This window comes from Oncorhynchus keta, chromosome 7 (genome assembly GCF_023373465.1).
Source record: "Oncorhynchus keta strain PuntledgeMale-10-30-2019 chromosome 7, Oket_V2, whole genome shotgun sequence".
NCBI classification, from domain to species: domain Eukaryota; kingdom Metazoa; phylum Chordata; class Actinopteri; order Salmoniformes; family Salmonidae; genus Oncorhynchus; species Oncorhynchus keta.
In genome coordinates this window covers 41,243,896-41,268,923 of record NC_068427.1, presented here as the reverse complement: position 1 = coordinate 41,268,923, position 25,028 = coordinate 41,243,896, and the positions used below count along the sequence as shown (strand labels likewise).

The 25,028-nt window shown below is 46.0% G+C and overlaps 1 protein-coding gene across 2 annotated transcripts in view; it reads left to right on the top strand.

Moving 5' to 3' along the window:
* Nucleotides 1-25,028, top strand: part of LOC118386377 (parathyroid hormone 2 receptor-like) — a 90,926-nt gene that overhangs the window by 30,320 nt on the left and 35,578 nt on the right. For both annotated transcript variants that reach the window (XM_035774092.2, XM_035774091.2), the window contains exon 7: nt 5,677-5,830. In XM_035774092.2, coding sequence (XP_035629985.1) covers nt 5,677-5,830 — 154 coding nt within the window. The remainder of the gene's footprint in view (nt 1-5,676; nt 5,831-25,028) is intronic.

The following is a 25,028-nucleotide window of genomic DNA, read 5'->3' as shown; positions in this document are numbered from 1 at the left end:
TCCCTTTAACCTCTTCCCTTTTAATGTAGTTGTTCGTCAGGAACATTTAGATGGTTTGTGCTTCTTACTGTACTGTATTTTGTTTTCTGTTTTGCTTTAAAGAGGGGCTAAACTGATCCTCGGTTTCAAACCTCATTAGGAAATGCCACTGAGAAAGAGATTTTGGTCTTGGATGTGTGCTTTGATGTGTGTGTACATTCACTCTGCCAAAATGGTATACAGTTAGTCACTCACCTTTCTAGATCATTTGAAACAGTCTAACCAGATCCGGAAGTAGCTTAGGTTTTGCAAGCTAGCAAACTTCATTCTCCAATTACTGTAGCTTCAGCCGGCCTGTGTACAGTACTACCTTGGCAAAATTGGCTTGGTTATGGATAGGCTATCAGTGGGGCTAGTTAGGGACCGTCAGCAAATTACACAGTGTAAATTTGAAAACATTTTCATGTTGCATATCTTTTAATTATCTTTTTTCTGCTTTCAATACTTTCAATACTTTTCTGATTTCTACCATTTATAGTTGGTTTGAAATGTATTGGAAAGTTATTTAAATTTGGAAATGTGAAAATATTGTCCTATATTGTGTAAATTAATGTACTTAATTTACTGATGGTCCCAAACAGGAATATTCAAAGTCAAATCAAATGTACCACAGTCAGTCTGCATTACGTTCAGGTTCAGGTTTCATGCAGCTGCGCTCCGAATGTACGATTACTTGGGTGCTGACAGCTGTGGGCATGTGGGCAGGATTGAAATAAATCCAACCCAAGGAAAACTGTTACATACCCTAGATTCCTTATGTCTTGCAAATCTTTATTTTGGATGATACTGACTTTAGGACCAAAATGATCCTATTTACACTCTGTAGTAAATGTTGGCACTAGAGTAAATGCTTCTGACTCATATAGATGACACATAAGCCTTAAGGCTGTCTGTTACGTGTTTACTGAGAGCTGCCACAGAACAAGACGTATTTACACAGTCGTTGGTCTCTCAGGTGCGAGACACCAGCTGAACCTTTATGGTTTAGGTCACAGTGCTTTTGCTCAGAGCTTGTCCCAAAAAAAGTAGTGCCAATGGCTCTTACCATGGGATGTGCATCTTTTTTTTAAATACTTGTATGCTTTTTGTTTTATGAGTGATTTAATGTGCAATTCTGCAGTCCGCTTGAGATAAGATTATGTTTTCAGTTAATTAGCTGTGTGATTTAATCTCTGGCTGAATTGTGAGTGGGCTTCTGCCCGTGAGACTTCAAAGTAGGAAGTTCGTCAAAGCATACTGACTGACCTGATGATCAGAATCAGCTAAATCTAGACAATTAGTTACAGCAAATTCCAAATGTGAGTTTTCTTTCCTCCTCCCTCTTCTCTTCATCCTGATCCTTCTCTTCCTTCTTCTCTTCCTCCTCTTCATACCCTGTTTTCAACTTCAAGGCTCCTGGATGGGTTGCAAAATATATATATATATATATTCTCCTTCAGATGCCATGTGCGATGTTCACCAGATTGGTGAGGAGAGAGTTGACAGAAAAGCTTTAAACATACTGTAGCTTTAGGGTTCTTTCAAAGGTGGATGGATGACTATGTGGACACAAACTAAATGGAACATATTATTATTGGAACATTTTATACAGTATACTGCAGTTTAAAAAAGAAGAAGAAGAAAAGTATTCAGACGCCTTGACTTTTTCCAAATGTTGTTACGTTACAGCCATATTCTAAAATGGATTCCATAGTTTTTTTCTCTCTCTCATCAATTTACACACAGTACCCCATAATGACAAAGCAAAAATAGGTTTTTAGATTTTTTTTTTGCTCATTTATAAAAAATAAAAAATAATAGGAAATATAATTTACATAAGTATTCAGTATAACAGTGGGACCCCGATAGTGGGACACACAAAGTGGGAGGGCAGAGACAATAAATATCTTAATCTTGCATTTCGCTGTTGTGAGTAACCTGAGGATGTCCTTCGAACTGATCTTCAGTACGTTGGGGAAAATTTGTCATTCCCCATAGCTCAATGTGGTGATGAAAGAGGTGCCAGAGCTTCAAACTCAGGGTTTCTGGATATTATAACATGGTCTCTAGTAGCACTGTCCGCAGATACAGAGGGAACAGAGAAAAGAAGCAAGAGAAAGGGAGTAAAAGAGACAGACACAGAAAGAGAGGTGACTGAGGGATCCAGTGGTGGCAAAAGTACCCAATTGTCATACTTGAGGAAAAGTAAAGGTGCCTTAATAGAAAATGACTCAAGTGAAAGTCAGTTAAATAAAATACTACTTGAGTAAAAGTAAAAAGGTATATATCATTTTAAATACCTTATATTAAGCAAACCAGATGGCGCCATTTTGTAGTTTTTATTTTATTAATGAATAGACAGGGGCACACTCCATTCCTCAGACATAATTTACAAACGAAGCATGTGTGTTTAGTGAGTCCGTCAGATCAGAGGCAGTAGGGATGACCAGGGATGTTCTCTTGATAAGTGTGTGAATTGGAACATTTTTATGTCCCGCTAACCATTAAAAATGTAACCAGTACTTTTGGGTGTCAAGGAAAATGTATGGCGTAAAAAGTTAATTATTTTCTTTAGGAATGTAGTGAAGTAAAATAAAAAATAAAATACAGGTACCCCAAAAAACTACGTATGTAGTACATCAAAGTATTTTTTTTACTTATGGACTATTGAGATGGTTTGGGATGAGTTGGACCCCAGAGTGAAGGAAAAGCAGCCAACAAGTGCTCAGCATATGTGGGAACTCCTTCAAGAGTGTTGGGAAAGCATTCCCCATGAAGCTGGTTGAGAGAATGCCAAGAGTGTGCAAAGCTGTCATCAAGGCAAAGGGTGGCTTCTTTGAAGAATCTCAAATATAAAATGTATTTTGTTTAACACTTTTTTGGTTACTACATGATTCCATATGTGTTATTTCATAATTTTGACTTCTTCACTATTATTCTACAATGTGGAAAATAGTATAAATAAAGCAAAACCCTTGAATGATTAGGTGTGTCCAAACTTTTGATTGGTACTTTATATATATATAGTTAATATGTATGTAAGTGTGTATGTATATATTTGTAGGTGGGTGTGTATATACATATTCTTCGCTTTTTTATCTTTATCATTAATTTACTCTTCAACATCATATACATAATAGCTGTGTCAAAGCATAACTTTCAACTGTTCTACATGTTACTGACATAGGTCTCAACTGTTCTACATGTTAGTGACATAGCTAACAACTGTTTTACATGTTAGTGACATATCAAATCAAATGTATTTATATAGCCCTTCTTACATCAGCTGATATCTCAAAGTGCTGTACAGAAACCCAACCTAAAACCCCAAACAGCAAGCAATGCAGGTGTAGAAGCACGGTGGCTAGGAAAAACTCCCTAGAAAGGCCAAAACTTAGGAAGAAACCTAGAGAGGAACCAGGCTATGAGGGGTGGCCAGTCCTCTTCTGGCTGTGCCGGGTGGAGATTATAACAGAACATGGCCAAGATGTTCAAATGTTCATAGATGACCAGCAGGGTCAAATAATAATAACCACAGTAGTTGTCGAGGGTGCAGCAAGTCAGCACCTCAGGAGTAAATGTCAGTTGTCCAATCATTAAGAGTATCTCTACCGCTCCTGCTGTCTCTAGAGAGTTGAAAACAGCAGGTCTGGTACAGGTAGCACGTCCGTTGAACAGGTAGCCTCAGGCAGAACAGTTGAAACTGGAGCAGCAGCACAGCCAGGTGGACTGGGGACAGCAAGGAGTCATCATGCCAGGTAGTCCTGAGGTATGGTCCTTGGGCTCTGGTCCTCTGAGAGAGAGGAGGAGTATGCTTTCCTCCGAAAGCATACTTAAATTCAGACAGGAGAAGTACTCCAGATATAACAGACTGACCCTAGCCCCCTGACACATAAACTACTGCAGCATAAATACTGGAGGCTGAGACAGGAGGGGTCAGGAAACACTGTGGCCCCATCCGATGATACCCCCGGACAGGGCCAAACAGGCAGGATATAACCCCACCCACTTTGCCAAAGCACAGCCCCCACACCACTGGAGGGATATCTTCAACCACCAACTTACCATCCTGAGTCAAGGCCGAGTATAGCCCACAAAGATCTCCGCCACGGCACAACCCAAGGGGGAGGCGCCAACCCAGACAGGAAGATCACGTCGGTGACTCAGCCCACTCAAGTGACGCACCCCTCCTAGGGACGGCATGGAAGAGCACCAGCAAGCCAGTGACTCAGCCCCTGTAATAGGGTTAGAGGCAGAGAATCCCAGTGGAGAGAGGGGAACCGGCCAGGCAGAGACATAACACAGTATGTGAACACAGTATGGAGTCTCCTGTTCTTTGAGCTGCTGTAGTGTTGATCTACTCAAGTTTAGCTAATAGGCTGATTAAAACACCCCGAGGGCATCTTACAGCATGGAGTTAAGATCAATATGACTAGTGCTTGTCAAGGCATCTGTGAATCCCCTGGCACATTTGATCTACTCAACGACATCGAATACACACCCATGCTGATGTGTGAACATGTACAGAAGGTAAATTGTTTCATGAGTCTCCTAATGCAAATGGATAGTAGCATCTAATTGGTCAAATCAGCTCCTTTTAATATGAGAGTTAAAAGTATAGACCTAAGGTTCGCATCATGTCAATGCTCTCTGTTGTGTTGTAAATAGCCAATAAGGTTATCAACCACAGTCATCGCAAGTTTACACTGTAGTTTTTTTTCCACTCAGTTTGAAGATACACTGTGTAAAGTTTACACTTCACAGTGTAAAGTTTACACTTCGCAGTGTAAAGTTTACACTTCGCAGTGTAAAGTTTACACTTCGCAGTGTAAAGTTTACACTTCGCAGTGTAAAGTTTACACTTCGCAGTGTAAAGTTTACACTTCACAGTGTAAAGTTGGTAAACAAGGATCTTGGTTCAGCATCACAAAGGGATGCAGAGTTCATTATCGAAGGGGAGTAGTTCCTGTAGTTCAAATTCTGGACGGCTAAATACAAGTCAGATCCCCAAAGCCCAGTAGTGTAGAAAGAAACTCAGTCAAAGCTTGGCAATGAGCAATACTAATGTGGCTCTTTCTTCTCTAATGGCTTGACATGACTAAATGTGGGCTGGCAGGGAAGCCATTTAGAGAAATATCACATTGTAAGTCGTTGTCTCAAACTGTGATGGATGTGTCTACATGTGTTTCTTGGATGTTGTTATTTCCATTTAGACTCAAACTTCCTTTGGCACGTAACAGACCGTAGGCTGGAAATGGGAGTGTTGCGTCCCCATAATTACTTGTCGTCAGTTATGAAAAGCATCTGCTATCTCCCTCCCGCTTGTCTCTCAACATCTGAGATAGCATGGGCCTCCCTGGAACCAGAACCACTTACCTCTTTAGAAAGACGAGAACTTGAACAGGGACTTTGATTAAATACCTGCTGTGAGAATACATCATTTTTTGGGGGGGAAGGATGATTGTGAAAGACAGTGAAACCCTGGGGCAATTCCAAAGCTTTAACGAGGTTCTATATTGTATTTTTTTCATACTAATCAATATTTTTTCCTCACTTGTTTTTGATTTCTCTCCCTTCCCTCTCTCTCCTCTCCCCTCCCCATTTCTCCCTTCTCTCTCTCTCTCTCTTCACTCTCTCTCGCTCTCTCTCTCTCTCCAGATTGGGTGTAAAGTGACAGTGTTGCTGTTCATCTACTTCCTGGCCACTAATTACTACTGGATCCTGGTAGAGGGTCTGTACCTCCACAGCCTCATCTTCATGGCCTTCCTATCAGACACCAAGTACCTGTGGGGCTTCACCCTCATCGGATGGGGTGAGTGTGTGTGTCGAGATTTCCATTTTCATTTCACTACAGATTATTTTCATTGAGATGAAAACTATTTGGTGACAGAGACCTGTGTCTGGGGATGTCATCATAGGGCCACAGCCTTTATGAGATTGGATTGGATTGGGTTGGTGTGCATTCGAAAAACTAATTTAGTGTCCAAATCGTTGTTTACTTAATCAAGAGCTTTGGTAATAATGCTATCAATATTTATAAATGTGACCAAAGTACATGCTTGTCATCTAAATAAGATTTTCATCCATGTTTGCTGTGCTAGCAGCCAGTACACAATGATATTGCACTGATACCTGGGGTGTTTCTCAATATGCATACTACCGTGCTCCACACTCTCATGCTCCAAGAGCATTCTCAGAGGGCGTTCTCTTGAGTACGTTCTTGTGAGGACAAAAGTGTGGAGAATGTATAAAACATTACTTTTGAGAAGCACTCGCACTCCCCCTACTGTATTACCTCCCACTCCCCCTACTGTATTACCTCCCACTCCCCTACTGTATTACCTCCCAATCCCCTACTGTATTACCTCCCACTCCCTACTGTATTACCTCCCACTCCCCTACTGTATTACCTCCCACTCCCTACTGTATTACCTCCCACTCCCCCTACTGTATTACCTCCCACTCTGTATTACCTCCCCTAATATATATATATATATATATATATGCCATTTGTATTACCTCCCTAATGTATTACCTCCCCCTAATGTATTACCTCCCACTCCCCTACTGTATTACCTCCCACTCCCCCTACTGTATTACCTCCCACTCCCCCTACTGTATTACCTCCCACTCCCCCTACTGTATTACCTCACACTCCCCTACTGTATTACCTCCCCTAATGTATTACCTCCCACTCCCCCTACTGTATTACCTCCCACTACTGTATTACCTCCCACTCCCCCTACTGTATTACCTCCCACTCCCCTACTGTATTACCTCCCACTACTGTATTACCTCCCACTCCCCCTACTGTATTACCTCCCACTCCCTCTACTGTATTACCTCCCACTACTGTATTACCTCCCACTCCCCTACTGTATTACCTCCCACTACTGTATTACCTCCCACTCCCCCTACTGTATTACCTCCCACTCCCCCTACTGTATTACCTCACACTCCCCCTACTGTATTACCTCACACTCCCCCTACTGTATTACCTCACACTCCCTACTGTATTACCTCCCACTACTGTATTACCTCCCACTCCCCCTACTGTATTACCTCCCACTCCCCCTACTGTATTACCTCACACTCCCCCTACTGTATTACCTCCCACTCCCCCTACTGTATTACCTCCCACTCCCCCTACTGTATTACCTCCCACTCCCCCTACTGTATTACCTCCCACTCCCCCTACTGTATTACCTCCCACTCCCCCTACTGTATTACCTCCCACTCCCCTACTGTATTACCTCCCCTAATATATATATATATATATATATATATATATATATATATATATATATATATGCCATTTGTATTACCTCCCTAATGTATTACCTCCCTAATGTATTACCTCCCACTCCCTACTGTATTACCTCCCACACTGTATTACCTCCCACCCCTACTGTATTACCTCACACTCCCCCTACTGTATTACCTCCCCCTAATGTATTACCTCCCACTCCCCCTACTGTATTACCTCCCACTACTGTATTACCTCCCACTCCCCCTACTGTATTACCTCCCACTCCCCTACTGTATTACCTCCCACTACTGTATTACCTCCCACTCCCCCTACTGTATTACCTCCCACTACTGTATTACCTCCCACTCCCCCTACTGTATTACCTCCCACTCCCTCTACTGTATTACCTCCCACTACTGTATTACCTCCCACTCCCCCTACTGTATTACCTCCCACTACTGTATTACCTCCCACTCCCCCTACTGTATTACCTCCCACTCCCCCTACTGTATTACCTCACACTCCCCTACTGTATTACCTCACACTCCCCTACTGTATTACCTCACACTCCCCCTACTGTATTACCTCCCACTACTGTATTACCTCCCACTCCCCCTACTGTATTACCTCCCACTCCCCCTACTGTATTACCTCCCACTACTGTATTACCTCCCACTCCCCCTACTGTATTACCTCCCCCTACTGTATTACCTCCCACTCCCCCTACTGTATTACCTCCCACTCCCCCTACTGTATTACCTCCCACTCCCCTACTGTGTTACCTCACACTCCCCCTACTGTATTACCTCACACTCCCCCTACTGTATTACCTCACACTCCCCCTACTGTATTACCTCCCCCTACTGTATTACCTCCCACTCCCCCTACTGTATTACATCCCACTCCCCCTACTGTATTACCTCCCACTCCCCCTACTGTATTACCTCCCACTCCCCCTACTGTATTACCTCCCCCTAATGTATTACCTCCCACTCCCCTTACTGTATTACCTCCCACTCCCTACTGTATTACCTCCCACTACTGTATTACCTCCCACTCCCCTACTGTATTACCTCCCACTACTGTATTACCTCCCACTCCCTACTGTATTACCTCCCACTCCCCTACTGTATTACCTCCCACTCCCTACTGTATTACCTCCCACTCCCTACTGTATTACCTCCCACTCCCCCTACTGTATTACCTCACACTCCCCCTACTGTATTACCTCCCACTACTGTATTACCTCCCACTTTGTATTACCTCCCACTCCACCTACTGTATTACCTCCCACTCCCCTACTGTATTACCTCCCACTCCCCTACTGTATTACCTCCCACTCCCCCTACTGTATTACCTCACACTCCCCCTACTGTATTACCTCCCCTAATGTATTACCTCCCACTCCCCTACTGTATTACCTCCCACTACTGTATTACCTCCCACTCCCCTACTGTATTACCTCACACTCCCCTACTGTATTACCTCCCCTAATGTATTACCTCCCACTCCCCTACTGTATTACCTCCCACTACTGTATTACCTCCCACTCCCCCTACTGTATTACCTCCCCCTAATATATATATATATATATATATATATATATGCCATTTGTATTACCTCCCCCTAATGTATTACCTCCCCCTAATGTATTACCTCCCACTCCCCCTACTGTATTACCTCCCACTCCCCTACTGTATTACCTCCCACTCCCCCTACTGTATTACCTCCCCCTCCCCTACTGTATTACCTCACACTCCCCCTACTGTATTACCTCCCCCTAATGTATTACCTCCCACTCCCCCTACTGTATTACCTCCCACTACTGTATTACCTCCCACTCCCCCTACTGTATTACCTCCCACTCCCCCTACTGTATTACCTCCCACTACTGTATTACCTCCCACTCCCCCTACTGTATTACCTCCCACTACTGTATTACCTCCCACTCCCCCTACTGTATTACCTCCCACTACTGTATTACCTCCCACTCCCCTACTGTATTACCTCCCACTCCCCCTACTGTATTACCTCCCACTCCCCCTACTGTATTACCTCCCACTCCCCCTACTGTATTACCTCACACTCCCCCTACTGTATTACCTCCCACTACTGTATTACCTCCCACTCCCCCTACTGTATTACCTCCCACTCCCCCTACTGTATTACCTCCCACTCCCCCTACTGTATTACCTCCCACTCCCCCTACTGTATTACCTCCCACTCCCCCTACTGTATTACCTCCCACTCCCCCTACTGTATTACCTCCCCCTAATATATATATATATATATATATATGCCATTTGTATTACCTCCCCCTAATGTATTACCCCCCCCTAATGTATTACCTCCCACTCCCCCTACTGTATTACCTCCCACTCCCCCTACTGTATTACCTCCCACTCCCCCTACTGTATTACCTCCCACTCCCCCTACTGTATTACCTCACACTCCCCTAATGTATTACCTCCCACTCCCCTACTGTATTACCTCCCACTACTGTATTACCTCCCACTCCCTACTGTATTACCTCCCACTCCCCTACTGTATTACCTCCCACTACTGTATTACACTCCCTACTGTATTACCTCCCACTACTGTATTACCTCCCACTCCCCTACTGTATTACCTCCCACTCCCTCTACTGTATTACCTCCCACTACTGTATTACCTCCCACTCCCCTACTGTATTACCTCCCACTACTGTATTACCTCCCACTCCCCCTACTGTATTACCTCCCACTCCCCTACTGTATTACCTCACACTCCCCTACTGTATTACCTCACACTCCCCTACTGTATTACCTCCCACTACTGTATTACCTCCCACTCCCCCTACTGTATTACCTCCCACTCCCCCTACTGTATTACCTCCCACTACTGTATTACCTCCCACTCCCTACTGTATTACCTCCCCCTACTGTATTACCTCCCACTCCCCCTACTGTATTACCTCCCACTCCCCTACTGTATTACCTCCCCACTCCCCCTACTGTGTTACCTCACACTCCCCCTACTGTATTACCTCACACTCCCCCTACTGTATTACCTCCCTACTGTATTACCTCCCCTACTGTATTACCTCCCACTCCCCCTACTGTATTACATCCCACTCCCCCTACTGTATTACCTCCCACTACTGTATTACCTCCCACTCCCCCTACTGTATTCCCTCCCACTCCCCCTACTGTATTACCTCCCCCTAATGTATTACCTCCCACTCCCCTTACTGTATTACCTCCCACTCCCCCTACTGTATTACCTCCCACTACTGTATTACCTCCCACTCCCCTACTGTATTACCTCCCACTACTGTATTACCTCCCACTCCCCCTACTGTATTACCTCCCACTCCCCTACTGTATTACCTCCCACTCCCCCTACTGTATTACCTCACACTCCCCCTACTGTATTACCTCACACTCCCCCTACTGTATTACCTCCCACTACTGTATTACCTCCCACTCCCCCTACTGTATTACCTCCCACTCCACCTACTGTATTACCTCCCACTCCCCCTACTGTATTACCTCCCACTCCCCCTACTGTATTACCTCCCACTCCCCCTACTGTATTACCTCACACTCCCCCTACTGTATTACCTCACACTCCCCCTACTGTATTACCTCACACTCCCCCTACTGTATTACCTCACACTCCCCCTACTGTATTACCTCCCCCTACTGTATTACCTCCCACTCCCCCTACTGTATTACCTCCCACTCCTCCCACACCTCCCATTCTTCATTGGTAGCTCGCTAACAATTATTCGTGGCTGTTTGGCTAGCTAACAGTAGTAGCTAGCCAGTTAGCTCTATTGACTTACTATTGGCTTGCGACCTATACACACTACTGTGATAATTGTAGGCAGGTAACCATGCCAAAATTAACACAAGTATTTGTTAACGTATCAAGATAAAATATTTTAGTCAAGCAACATATTAGATGTGAATAGGCAACATTTCAATTCAAAGGGTGGGGTGTATTTTCTCACCCTTCAGCTCAAATAATGGCCGCCATTCATTTCAAGAAAATGTGCATAATTTTTAAAGTGGTTGTGTCATTTCTTTGCATACTTTCCTTTGAAGCTTACATCGATACATGCTTCAAAACACGTACAAATGGAGTACTTATTCAAGAAGTGCCCTCTATGCTCCGTTTCGTATATTTTGATTTGGACTCATACTCCGACCCTCGGAGCACGGTAGTATGCATAATGAGAAACACCCCTGCTCTGTCCAGCACAAACTATGTATCAGCTACAGCAGGCTTTAGACCAGGGGTCTCTAACAAGTGAATAGTAAGCTACCAGTAGCTTGCAACCCACATGTGAGTAGCCTCCAAACAATTCTGAAAGTTCATGCAATTTTCACATGTTCCACCACAAACTGTCATTAACAAATCTCACAGGTATCAGACACAGCACGCTCCCAGCTATTATGTAATCAACACAACATTGACATAATCCCACCCCTGGCTAGCCACTATTGGCTTAAAAAGCCAAACCTAACACAATATCTGCCTATTAATTTCCAGAAATATTTCCCCTGTCTGTCTGTGTGGTCCGTGCGTTTGTCTATCACTCTTTGTGTAGCCATTTGATATGATAACTGTCTTGTGGTTTGAAAATAAATACTTTACCCCAAACCGTATCAATTAACTTTTAATTGCTAGGTAGGCTTACCTGACAGAAGTACACTCAGAACTATGAAATAACACATATGGGATCATGTAGTAACCAAAAAAGTGTTAAACAAATCCAAATATATTTTATATTTGAGATTCTTCAAAGTAGCCACCCTTTGCCTTGATGAAAGCTTTTCACAATCTTGGAATTCACTCAACCAGCTTCACCTGGGATGCCATTCCAACAGTCTTGAAGGAGTGGTTACTACATGATTCCATATGCTTTTCTTAGTTTCATAGAAGTCTTCACTATTATGTTACAATGTAGAAAATAGTAAAAATAAAGAAAAACCCTAGAATGAGTAGGTGTTGTAAAACTTTTGACCAGTAATGTATATCATTAGTAAGTATATTATTTCTGTCTATTATTTGTTATTTGAAAACGTTTCCATGAAAGACTGTCACATTAGACAGCACATTCCACATGCACTAGATGCACAATGAAAGGGTCAGATGCACAATTAAAGACAAATTACACAAAAAAATATAAATGTGTTAGTTTTACCAGAACCCCCAAAAAATGTGTTTTCAGCATTGACATGGACAATTTCATTGTTTCTCTCTGAACAATTTTAATTTTAAGAGTAAAAAAAAGAAATCCTAATTTGGGAAAATATCACAGAATTTGGTGGGTAAAAAAATCACAGATTTAATAGGGTTTTCTTCCATTGTCGGAGAGGCGGACCAAGGCGCACCGTTGTTATTTTGATTAATGTTTTAATAAATCACTTCACATGAACAAACTAACAAACTAACAAAAACAAGAAAAGTGAAAACCCAAAACAGCCCTATCTGGTGCAAACCACAGAGACAGGAACAAGGACAATCACCCACAAAACCCAACACCAAACAGGCTACCTAAATATGGTTCCCAATCAGAGACAATGACGAACACCTGCCTCTGATTGAGAACCATATCAGGCCAAACATAGAACTAGACAAACTAGACATGTAACAGAGAATGCCCACCCAGCTCACACCCTGCCCAACCAAAACATAGAAACATACAAAGCAAACTATGGTCAGGGTGTGACACCCCCTCTTAGAGTTGTTTATTAACCATTATTTTACCATATTGACATAAAACATACTGCACTACTTTCTCTAGTACAATAAGGACCTGAGAAAGAGCTGCGGTGAAGAGTTGCAGTGGAGAAGAGAATAATGTGCCTATTTAATGTCTAGCAAAAATAATTGTAGCTCATGACATGATTCATTTAAAAAACAAAGTAGCTCTCATGCAAGAAAAGGTTGGGGACCCCTGCTTCAGAGAGAGTTAATTGAACCACACGTCAGCCCACCATGATGTCCAGTCATCAAACAACCCTGCAAAGAATGTGTGTGTGTTTGACACCTGCTGATATTAAGTACTCATTCCATAGATTCCAAATGAGTCCCCAGTACTATAGGATCACCTACCATTAACTCCTCTATTGGTGTAAAGGTCTGACTCCATTTTAGCGGCTAAAACCATACTGGGGTAGAGTTCATTGAGACAGCATGATAGTGGTTCTACCACAGGGTTTCAGGTGTGTTGCTCAGGTAGGTGTGTTGTGGGGGAAGGAACTGGCATCTACAGGTGGCAACAGTGATGTCGGTTATTGAGCTTGAGGAGACCTCCCTTTCCGTCTGTCTCACGTTGCTGATTGAATACGAGACTAGGAGGTTTGTTGGACGTTGTCTCGTTCTTCTTTTAAGAACTAATATTAATTTATATTTCTTTTAAAAATGTGTTAAATCATTCTTTGGTTCTTCATCAAAACAAATGCTAATTTTGTCCTTGGAACTCCTTTACTGTAAGACCCACAGGGTAGATGTTTAAAAAATGTTTCCCACTAAGCCATTGATATTGTGGCCGATATGTAATCCTTACTTTCATGATCCTAGAAACCACTTAACTGTACGACCCAAAAGGAGACTTTATAGGACACTTCAATGCTGTTCTTAACCCCTTTAATCAGGTGACATGATAGAAACTCAAGGTATGCCACTGTCCCCGCAGGGAGACAAATCTACCATCACCGTACAACAATGCACTGTCCCCGCAGGGAGACAAATCTACCATCACCATACAACAATGCACTGTCCCCGCAGGGAGACAAATCTACCATCACCGTACAACAATGCACTGTCCCCGCAGGGAGACAAATATACCATCACCATACAACAATGCACTGTCCCCGCAGGGAGACAAATCTACCATCACCGTACAACAATGCACTGTCCCCGCAGGGAGACAAATATACCATCACCATACAACAATGCACTGTCCCCGCAGGGAGACAAATATACCATCACCGTACAACAATGCACTGTCCCCGCAGGGAGACAAATCTACCATCACCGTACAACAATGCACTGTCCCCGCAGGGAGACAAATATACCATCACCGTACAACAATGCACTGTCCCCGCAGGGAGACAAATATACCATCACCATAAAACAATGCACTGTCCCCGCAGGGAGACAAATCTACCATCACCATACAACAATGCACTGTCCCCGCAGGGAGACAAATATACCATCACCGTACAACAATGCACTGTCCCCGCAGGGAGACAAATATACCGTCACCATACAACAATGCACTGTCCCCGCAGGGAGACAAATATACCATCACCGTACAACAATGCACTGTCCCCGCAGGGAGACAAATATACCATCACCATACAACAATGCACTGTCCCCGCAGGGAGACAAATATACCATCACCATACAACAATGCACTGTCCCCGCAGGGAGACAAATATACCATCACCGTACAACAATGCACTGTCCCCGCAGGGAGACAAATATACCGTCACCTTACAACAATGCACTGTCCCCGCAGGGAGACAAATATACCATCACCATACAACAATGCACTGTCCCCGCAGGGAGACAAATATACCATCACCATACAACAATGCACTGTCCCCGCAGGGAGACAAATATACCATCACCGTACAACAATGCACTGTCCCCGCAGGGAGACAAATCTACCATCACCGTACAACAATGCACTGTCCCCGCAGGGAGACAAATATACCATCACCATACAACAATGCACTGTCCCCGCAGGGAGACAAATATACCATCACCGTACAACAATGCACTGTCCCCGCAGGGAGACAAATCTACCATCACCATACAACAATGCACTGTCCCCGCAGGGAGACAAATATGCTGTCACCGTACAACAATGCACTGTCCCCGCAGGGAGACAAATCTACCATCACCGTACAACAATGCACTGTCCCCGCAGGGAGACAAATCTACCATCACCGTACAACAATGCACTGTCCCCGCAGGGAGACAAATATACCATCACCGTACAACAATGCACTGTCCCCGCAGGGAGACAAATCTACCATCACCATACAACAATGCACTGTCCCCGCAGGGAGACAAATATACCATCACCGTACAACAATGCACTGTCCCCGCAGGGAGACAAATCTACCATCACCGTACAACAATGCACTGTCCCCGCAGGGAGACAAATATGCCGTCACCGTACAACAATGCACTGTCCCCGCAGGGAGACAAATCTACCATCACCGTACAACAATGCACTGTCCCCGCAGGGAGACAAATCTACCATCACCATACAACAATGCACTGTCCCCGCAGGGAGACAAATATACCATCACCATACAACAATGCACTGTCCCCGCAGGGAGACAAATATACCATCACCGTACAACAATGCACTGTCCCCGCAGGGAGACAAATATACCATCACCATACAACAATGCACTGTCCCCGCAGGGAGACAAATATACCGTCACCATACAACAATGCACTGTCCCCGCAGGGAGACAAATATACCATCACCGTACAACAATGCACTGTCCCCGCAGGGAGACAAATATACCGTCACCTTACAACAATGCACTGTCCCCGCAGGGAGACAAATCTACCATCACCGTACAACAATGCACTGTCCCCGCAGGGAGACAAATATACCATCACCATACAACAATGCACTGTCCCCGCAGGGAGACAAATCTACCATCACCGTACAACAATGCACTGTCCCCGCAGGGAGACAAATATACCATCACCGTACAACAATGCACTGTCCCCGCAGGGAGACAAATATACCATCACCATACAACAATGCACTGTCCCCGCAGGGAGACAAATATACCATCACCGTACAACAATGCACTGTCCCCGCAGGGAGACAAATATACCATCACCGTACAACAATGCACTGTCCCCGCAGGGAGACAAATCTACCGTCACCGTACAACAATGCACTGTCCCCGCAGGGAGACAAATATACCATCACCATACAACAATGCACTGTCCCCGCAGGGAGACAAATATACCATCACCATACAACAATGCACTGTCCCCGCAGGGAGACAAATATACCATCACCATACAACAATGCACTGTCCCCGCAGGGAGACAAATATACCATCACCGTACAACAATGCACTGTCCCCGCAGGGAGACAAATCTACCGTCACCATACAACAATGCACTGTCCCCGCAGGGAGACAAATATACCGTCACCATACAACAATGCACTGTCCCCGCAGGCAGACAAATATACCATCACCATACAACAATGCACTGTCCCCGCAGGGAGACAAATCTACCATCACCATACAACAATGCACTGTCCCCGCAGGGAGACAAATCTACCATCACCGTACAAACAATGCACTGTCCCCGCAGGGAGACAAATATACCATCACCGTACAACAATGCACTGTCCCCGCAGGGAGACAAATATACCATCAACGTACAACAATGCACTGTCCCCGCAGGGAGACAAATATACCATCACCGTACAACAATGCACTGTCCCCGCAGGGAGACAAATATACCATCACCGTACAACAATGCACTGTCCCCGCAGGGAGACAAATATACCATCACCGTACAACAATGCACTGTCCCCGCAGGGAGACAAATATACCGTCACCGTACAACAATGCACTGTCCCCGCAGGGAGACAAATATACCATCACCGTACAACAATGCACTGTCCCCGCAGAGAGACAAATATACCGTCACCGTACAACAATGCACTGTCCCCGCAGGGAGACAAATCTACCATCACCATACAACAATGCACTGTCCCCGCAGGGAGACAAATATACCGTCACCGTACAACAATGCACTGTCCCCGCAGGGAGACAAATCTACCATCACCGTACAACAATGCACTGTCCCCGCAGGGAGACAAATCTACCATCACCGTACAACAATGCACTGTCCCCGCAGGGAGACAAATATACCGTCACCGTACAACAATGCACTGTCCCCGCAGGGAGACAAATCTACCATCACCGTACAACAATGCACTGTCCCCGCAGGGAGACAAATCTACCATCACCGTACAACAATGCACTGTCCCCGCAGGGAGACAAATATACCGTCACCGTACAACAATGCACTGTCCCCGCAGGGAGACAAATATACCATCACCATACAACAATGCACTGTCCCCGCAGGGAGACAAATCTACCATCACCGTACAACAATGCACTGTCCCCGCAGGGAGACAAATCTACCATCACCGTACAACAATGCACTGTCCCCGCAGGGAGACAAATCTACCATCACCGTACAACAATGCACTGTCCCCGCAGGGAGACAAATATACCATCACCGTACAACAATGCACTGTCCCCGCAGGGAGACAAATATACCGTCACCGTACAACAATGCACTGTCCCCGCAGGGAGACAAATATACCATCACCGTACAACAATGCACTGTCCCCGCAGGGAGACAAATATACCGTCACCTTACAACAATGCACTGTCCCCGCAGGGAGACAAATCTACCATCACCGTACAACAATGCACTGTCCCCGCAGGGAGACAAATCTACCATCACCGTACAACAATGCACTGTCCCCGCAGGGAGACAAATCTACCATCACCGTACAACAATGCACTGTCCCCGCAGGGAGACAAATATACCATCACCGTACAACAATGCACTGTCCCCACAGGGAGACAAATATACCATCACCGTACAACAATGCACTGTCCCCGCAGGCAGACAAATATACCATCACCATACAACAATGCACTGTCCCCGCAGGGAGACAAATCTACCATCACCATACAACAATGCACTGTCCCCGCAGGGAGACAAATCTACCATCACCGTACAACAATGCACTGTCCCCGCAGGGAGACAAATATACCATCACCGTACAACAATGCACTGTCCCCGCAGGGAGACAAATATACCATCAACGTACAACGATGCACTGTCCCCGCAGGGAGACAAATATACCATCACCGTACAACAATGCACTGTCCCCGCAGGGAGACAAATATACCATCACCGTACAACAATGCACTGTCCCCGCAGGGAGACAAATATACCATCACCGTACAACAATGCACTGTCCCCGCAGGGAGACAAATATACCGTCACCGTACAACAATGCACTGTCCCCGCAGGGAGACAAATATACCATCACCGTACAACAATGCACTGTCCCCGCAGAGAGACAAATATACCGTCACCGTACAACAATGCACTGTCCCCGCAGGGAGACAAATCTACCATCACCATACAACAATGCACTGTCCCCGCAGGGAGACAAATATACCATCACCATACAACAATGCACTGTCCCCGCAGGGAGACAAATCTACCATCACCGTACAACAATGCACTGTCCCCGCAGGGAGACAAATCTACCATCACCATACAACAATGCACTGTCCCCGCAGGGAGACAAATATACCGTCACCGTACAACAATGCACTGTCCCCGCAGGGAGACAAATCTACCATCACCGTACAACAATGCACTGTCCCCGCAGGGAGACAAATCTACCATCACCATACAACAATGCACTGTCCCCGCAGGGAGACAAATATACCATCACCGTACAACAATGCACTGTCCCCGCAGGGAGACAAATCTACCATCACCATACAACAATGCACTGTCCCCGCAGGGAGACAAATATGCTGTCACCGTACAACAATGCACTGTCCCCGCAGGGAGACAAATCTACCATCACCGTACAACAATGCACTGTCCCCGCAGGGAGACAAATCTACCATCACCATACAACAATGCACTGTCCCCGCAGGGAGACAAATATACCATCACCATACAACAATGCACTGTCCCCGCAGGGAGACAAATCTACCATCACCGTACAACAATGCACTGTCCCCGCAGGGAGACAAATATACCATCACCGTACAACAATGCACTGTCCCCGCAGGGAGACAAATCTACCATCACCGTACAACAATGCACTGTCCCCGCAGGGAGACAAATATGCCGTCACCGTACAACAATGCACTGTCCCCGCAGGGAGACAAATCTACCATCACCGTACAACAATGCACTGTCCCCGCAGGAGACAAATATACCATCACCATACAACAATGCACTGTCCCCGCAGGGAGACAAATATACCATCACCATACAACAATGCACTGTCCCCGCAGGGAGACAAATATACCATCACCATACAACAATGCACTGTCCCCGCAGGGAGACAAATATACCATCACCATACAACAATGCACTGTCCCCGCAGGGAGACAAATATACCATCACCATACAACAATGCACTGTCCCCGCAGGGAGACAAATATACCATCACCATACAACAATGCACTGTCCCCGCAGGGAGACAAATATACCATCACCGTACAACAATGCACTGTCCCCGCAGGGAGACAAATCTACCATCACCGTACAACAATGCACTGTCCCCGCAGGGAGACAAATATACCATCACCATACAACAATGCACTGTCCCCGCAGGGAGACAAATATACCATCACCATACAACAATGCACTGTCCCCGCAGGGAGACAAATATACCATCACCGTACAACAATGCACTGTCCCCGCAGGGAGACAAATATACCGTCACCTTACAACAATGCACTGTCCCCGCAGGGAGACAAATATACCATCACCATACAACAATGCACTGTCCCCGCAGGGAGACAAATATACCATCACCATACAACAATGCACTGTCCCCGCAGGGAGACAAATATACCATCACCATACAACAATGCACTGTCCCCGCAGGAGACAAATATACCATCACCGTACAACAATGCACTGTCCCCGCAGGGAGACAAATATACCGTCACCATACAACAATGCACTGTCCCCGCAGGGAGACAAATATACCGTCACCATACAACAATGCACTGTCCCCGCAGGCAGACAAATATACCATCACCATACAACAATGCACTGTCCCAACAGGGAGACAAATCTACCATCACCATACAACAATGCACTGTCCCCGCAGGGAGACAAATCTACCATCACCGTACAACAATGCACTGTCCCCGCAGGGAGACAAATATACCATCACCGTACAACAATGCACTGTCCCCGCAGGGAGACAAATATACCATCAACGTACAACAATGCACTGTCCCCGCAGGGAGACAAATATACCATCACCGTACAACAATGCACTGTCCCCGCAGGGAGACAAATATACCATCACCGTACAACAATGCACTGTCCCCCGCAGGGAGACAAATATACCATCACCGTACAACAATGCACTGTCCCCGCAGGGAGACAAATATACCGTCACCGTACAACAATGCACTGTCCCCGCAGGGAGACAAATATACCATCACCGTACAACAATGCACTGTCCCCGCAGAGAGACAAATATACCGTCACCGTACAACAATGCACTGTCCCCGCAGGGAGACAAATCTACCATCACCATACAACAATGCACTGTCCCCGCAGGGAGACAAATATACCGTCACCATACAACAATGCACTGTCCCCGCAGGGAGACAAATCTACCATCACCGTACAACAATGCACTGTCCCCGCAGGGAGACAAATCTACCATCACCGTACAACAATGCACTGTCCCCGCAGGGAGACAAATATACCGTCACCTTACAACAATGCACTGTCCCCGCAGGGAGACAAATATACCGTCACCATACAACAATGCACTGTCCCCGCAGGGAGACAAATATACCATCACCGTACAACAATGCACTGTCCCCGCAGGGAGACAAATATACCGTCACCATACAACAATGCACTGTCCCCGCAGGGAGACAAATCTACCATCACCGTACAACAATGCACTGTCCCCGCAGGGAGACAAATCTACCATCACCGTACAACAATGCACTGTCCCCGCAGGCAGACAAATATACCATCACCGTACAACAATGCACTGTCCCCGCAGGCAGACAAATATACCATCACCATACAACAATGCACTGTCCCCGCAGGGAGACAAATCTACCATCACCATACAACAATGCACTGTCCCCGCAGGGAGACAAATCTACCATCACCGTACAACAATGCACTGTCCCCGCAGGGAGACAAATATACCATCACCGTACAACAATGCACTGTCCCCGCAGGGAGACAAATATACCATCAACGTACAACAATGCACTGTCCCCGCAGGGAGACAAATATACCATCACCGTACAACAATGCACTGTCCCCGCAGGAGACAAATATACCATCACCGTACAACAATGCACTGTCCCCGCAGGGAGACAAATATACCATCACCGTACAACAATGCACTGTCCCCGCAGGGAGACAAATATACCGTCACCGTACAACAATGCACTGTCCCCGCAGGGAGACAAATATACCATCACCGTACAACAATGCACTGTCCCCGCAGGGAGACAAATATACCATCACCGTACAACAATGCACTGTCCCCGCAGGGAGACAAATATACCATCACCATACAACAATGCACTGTCCCCGCAGGGAGACAAATATACCGTCACCGTACAACAATGCACTGTCCCCGCAGGGAGACAAATCTACCATCACCGTACAACAATGCACTGTCCCCGCAGGGAGACAAATATACCATCACCATACAACAATGCACTGTCCCCGCAGGGAGACAAATATACCGTCACCGTACAACAATGCACTGTCCCCGCAGGGAGACAAATCTACCATCACCGTACAACAATGCACTGTCCCCGCAGGGAGACAAATATACCATCACCGTACAACAATGCACTGTCCCCGCAGGGAGACAAATCTACCATCACCGTACAACAATGCACTGTCCCCGCAGGGAGACAAATCTACCATCACCATACAACAATGCACTGTCCCCGCAGGGAGACAAATCTACCATCACCGTACAACAATGCACTGTCCCCACAGGGAGACAAATCTACCATCACCATACAACAATGCACTGTCCCCGCAGGGAGACAAATCTACCATCACCGTACAACAATGCACTGTCCCCGCAGGGAGACAAATATACCATCACCATACAACAATGCACTGTCCCCGCAGGGAGACAAATATACCATCACCGTACAACAATGCACTGTCCCCGCAGGGAGACAAATCTACCATCACCGTACGTACAACAATGCACTGTCCCCGCAGGGAGACAAATCTACCATCACCGTACAACAATGCACTGTCCCCGCAGGGAGACAAATATACCATCACCGTACAACAATGCACTGTCCCCGCAGGGAGACAAATCTACCATCACCGTACAACAATGCACTGTCCCCGCAGGGAGACAAATCTACCATCACCGTACAACAATGCACTGTCCCCGCAGGGAGACAAATCTACCATCACCGTACAACAATGCACTGTCCCCGCAGGGAGACAAATCTACCATCACCGTACAACAATGCACTGTCCCCGCAGGGAGACAAATATACCATCACCGTACAACAATGCACTGTCCCCGCAGGGAGACAAATATACCATCACCGTACAACAATGCACTGTCCCCGCAGGGAGACAAATATACCATCACCATACAACAATGCACTGTCCCCGCAGGGAGACAAATCTACCATCACCGTACAACAATGCACTGTCCCCGCAGGGAGACAAATCTACCATCACCGTACAACAATGCACTGTCCCCGCAGGGAGACAAATCTACCATCACCGTACAACAATGCACTGTCCCCGCAGGGAGACAAATCTACCATCACCGTACAACAATGCACTGTCCCCGCAGGGAGACAAATATACCATCACCGTACAACAATGCACTGTCCCCGCAGGGAGACAAATCTACCATCACCGTACAACAATGCACTGTCCCCGCAGGGAGACAAATCTACCATCACCGTACAACAATGCACTGTCCCCGCAGGGAGACAAATCTACCATCACCGTACAACAATGCACTGTCCCCGCAGGGAGACAAATCTACCATCACCGTACAACAATGCACTGTCCCCGCAGGGAGACAAATCTACCATCACCGTACAACAATGCACTGTCCCCGCAGGGAGACAAATCTACCATCACCGTACAACAATGCACTGTCCCCGCAGGGAGACAAATATACCATCACCGTACAACAATGCACTGTCCCCGCAGGGAGACAAATCTACCATCACCGTACAACAATGCACTGTCCCCGCAGGGAGACAAATATACCATCACCGTACAACAATGCACTGTCCCCGCAGGGAGACAAATATACCGTCACCGTACAACAATGCACTGTCCCCGCAGGGAGACAAATATACCATCACCGTACAACAATGCACTGTCCCCGCAGGGAGACAAATATACCGTCACCATACAACAATGCACTGTCCCCGCAGGGAGACAAATATACCATCACCGTACAACAATGCACTGTCCCCGCAGGGAGACAAATCTACCATCACCGTACAACAATGCACTGTCCCCGCAGGGAGACAAATCTACCATCACCGTACAACAATGCACTGTCCCCGCAGGGAGACAAATATACCATCACCGGAGACAAATATACCATCACCGTACAACAATGCACTGTCCCCACAGGGAGACAAATCTACCATCACCGTACAACAATGCACTGTCCCCGCAGGGAGACAAATCTACCATCACCATACAACAATGCACTGTCCCCGCAGGGAGACAAATCTACCATCACCATACAACAATGCACTGTCCCCGCAGGGAGACAAATCTACCATCACCATACAACAATGCACTGTCCCCGCAGGGAGACAAATATACCATCACCATACAACAATGCACTGTCCCCGCAGGGAGACAAATCTACCATCACCGTACAACAATGCACTGTCCCCGCAGGGAGACAAATCTACCATCACCATACAACAATGCAGGGAGACAAATATACCATCACCATACAACAATGCACTGTCCCCGCAGGGAGACAAATATACCGTCACCTTACAACAATGCACTGTCCCCGCAGGGAGACAAATCTACCATCACCGTACATCAATGCACTGTCCCCGCAGGGAGACAAATATACCATCACCATACAACAAAGCACTGTGTCAGCAGGAAAACAAATCTACCATCACCGTAATTCAAAGCACTGTGTCAGCAGAAAGACTGAGCATAAGCAAACATACACTGTACTCATGCCCTGCTTTGTGACATAACTCCTCTTTTCAATAACACGCTGAATATGATTTCGTAGAGCATATTTCCTCCCACTCTTTTTATTCAGTAGTCCCGCGCCAGGGAGAATTAATTGATGATCTGACATCTCTGATATTAGAGTATTCTCATCTCACAGCAGTTGTATTAGAGTAGTCTCTTCTCACAGCCACTGTATTAGTAGTCTCTTCTCAGAGTCACTGTATTAGAGTAGTCTCTTCTCACAGCCACTGTATCAGTAGTCTCTTCTCACAGCCATTGGATCAGTAGTCTCTTCTCACAGCCACTGAATTAGAGTAGTCTCTTCTCACAGCCACTGAATTAGAGTAGTCTGTTCATCATCACAAACTGCATTAGAGTTGTCTCTTCTCACAACCACTGTATTAGTAGTCTCTTCTCACAGCCACTGTATTAGAGTAGTCTCTACTCACAACCACTGTATTAGATTAGTCTCTTCTCACAGCCACTGTATTTGAGTAGTCTCTTCTCACAGCCACTGTATTAGAGTAGTCTCTTCTCACAGCCACTGAATTAGAGTAGTCTCTTCTCACAGCCACTGTATTAGTAGTCTCTTCTCACAACCACTGTATTAGTAGTCTCATCTCACAGCCACTGTATTAGTAGTCTCTTCTCACAGCCACTGTATTAGAGTGGTCTCTTCTCACAGCCATTGGATCAGTAGTCTCTTCTCACAGCCACTGAA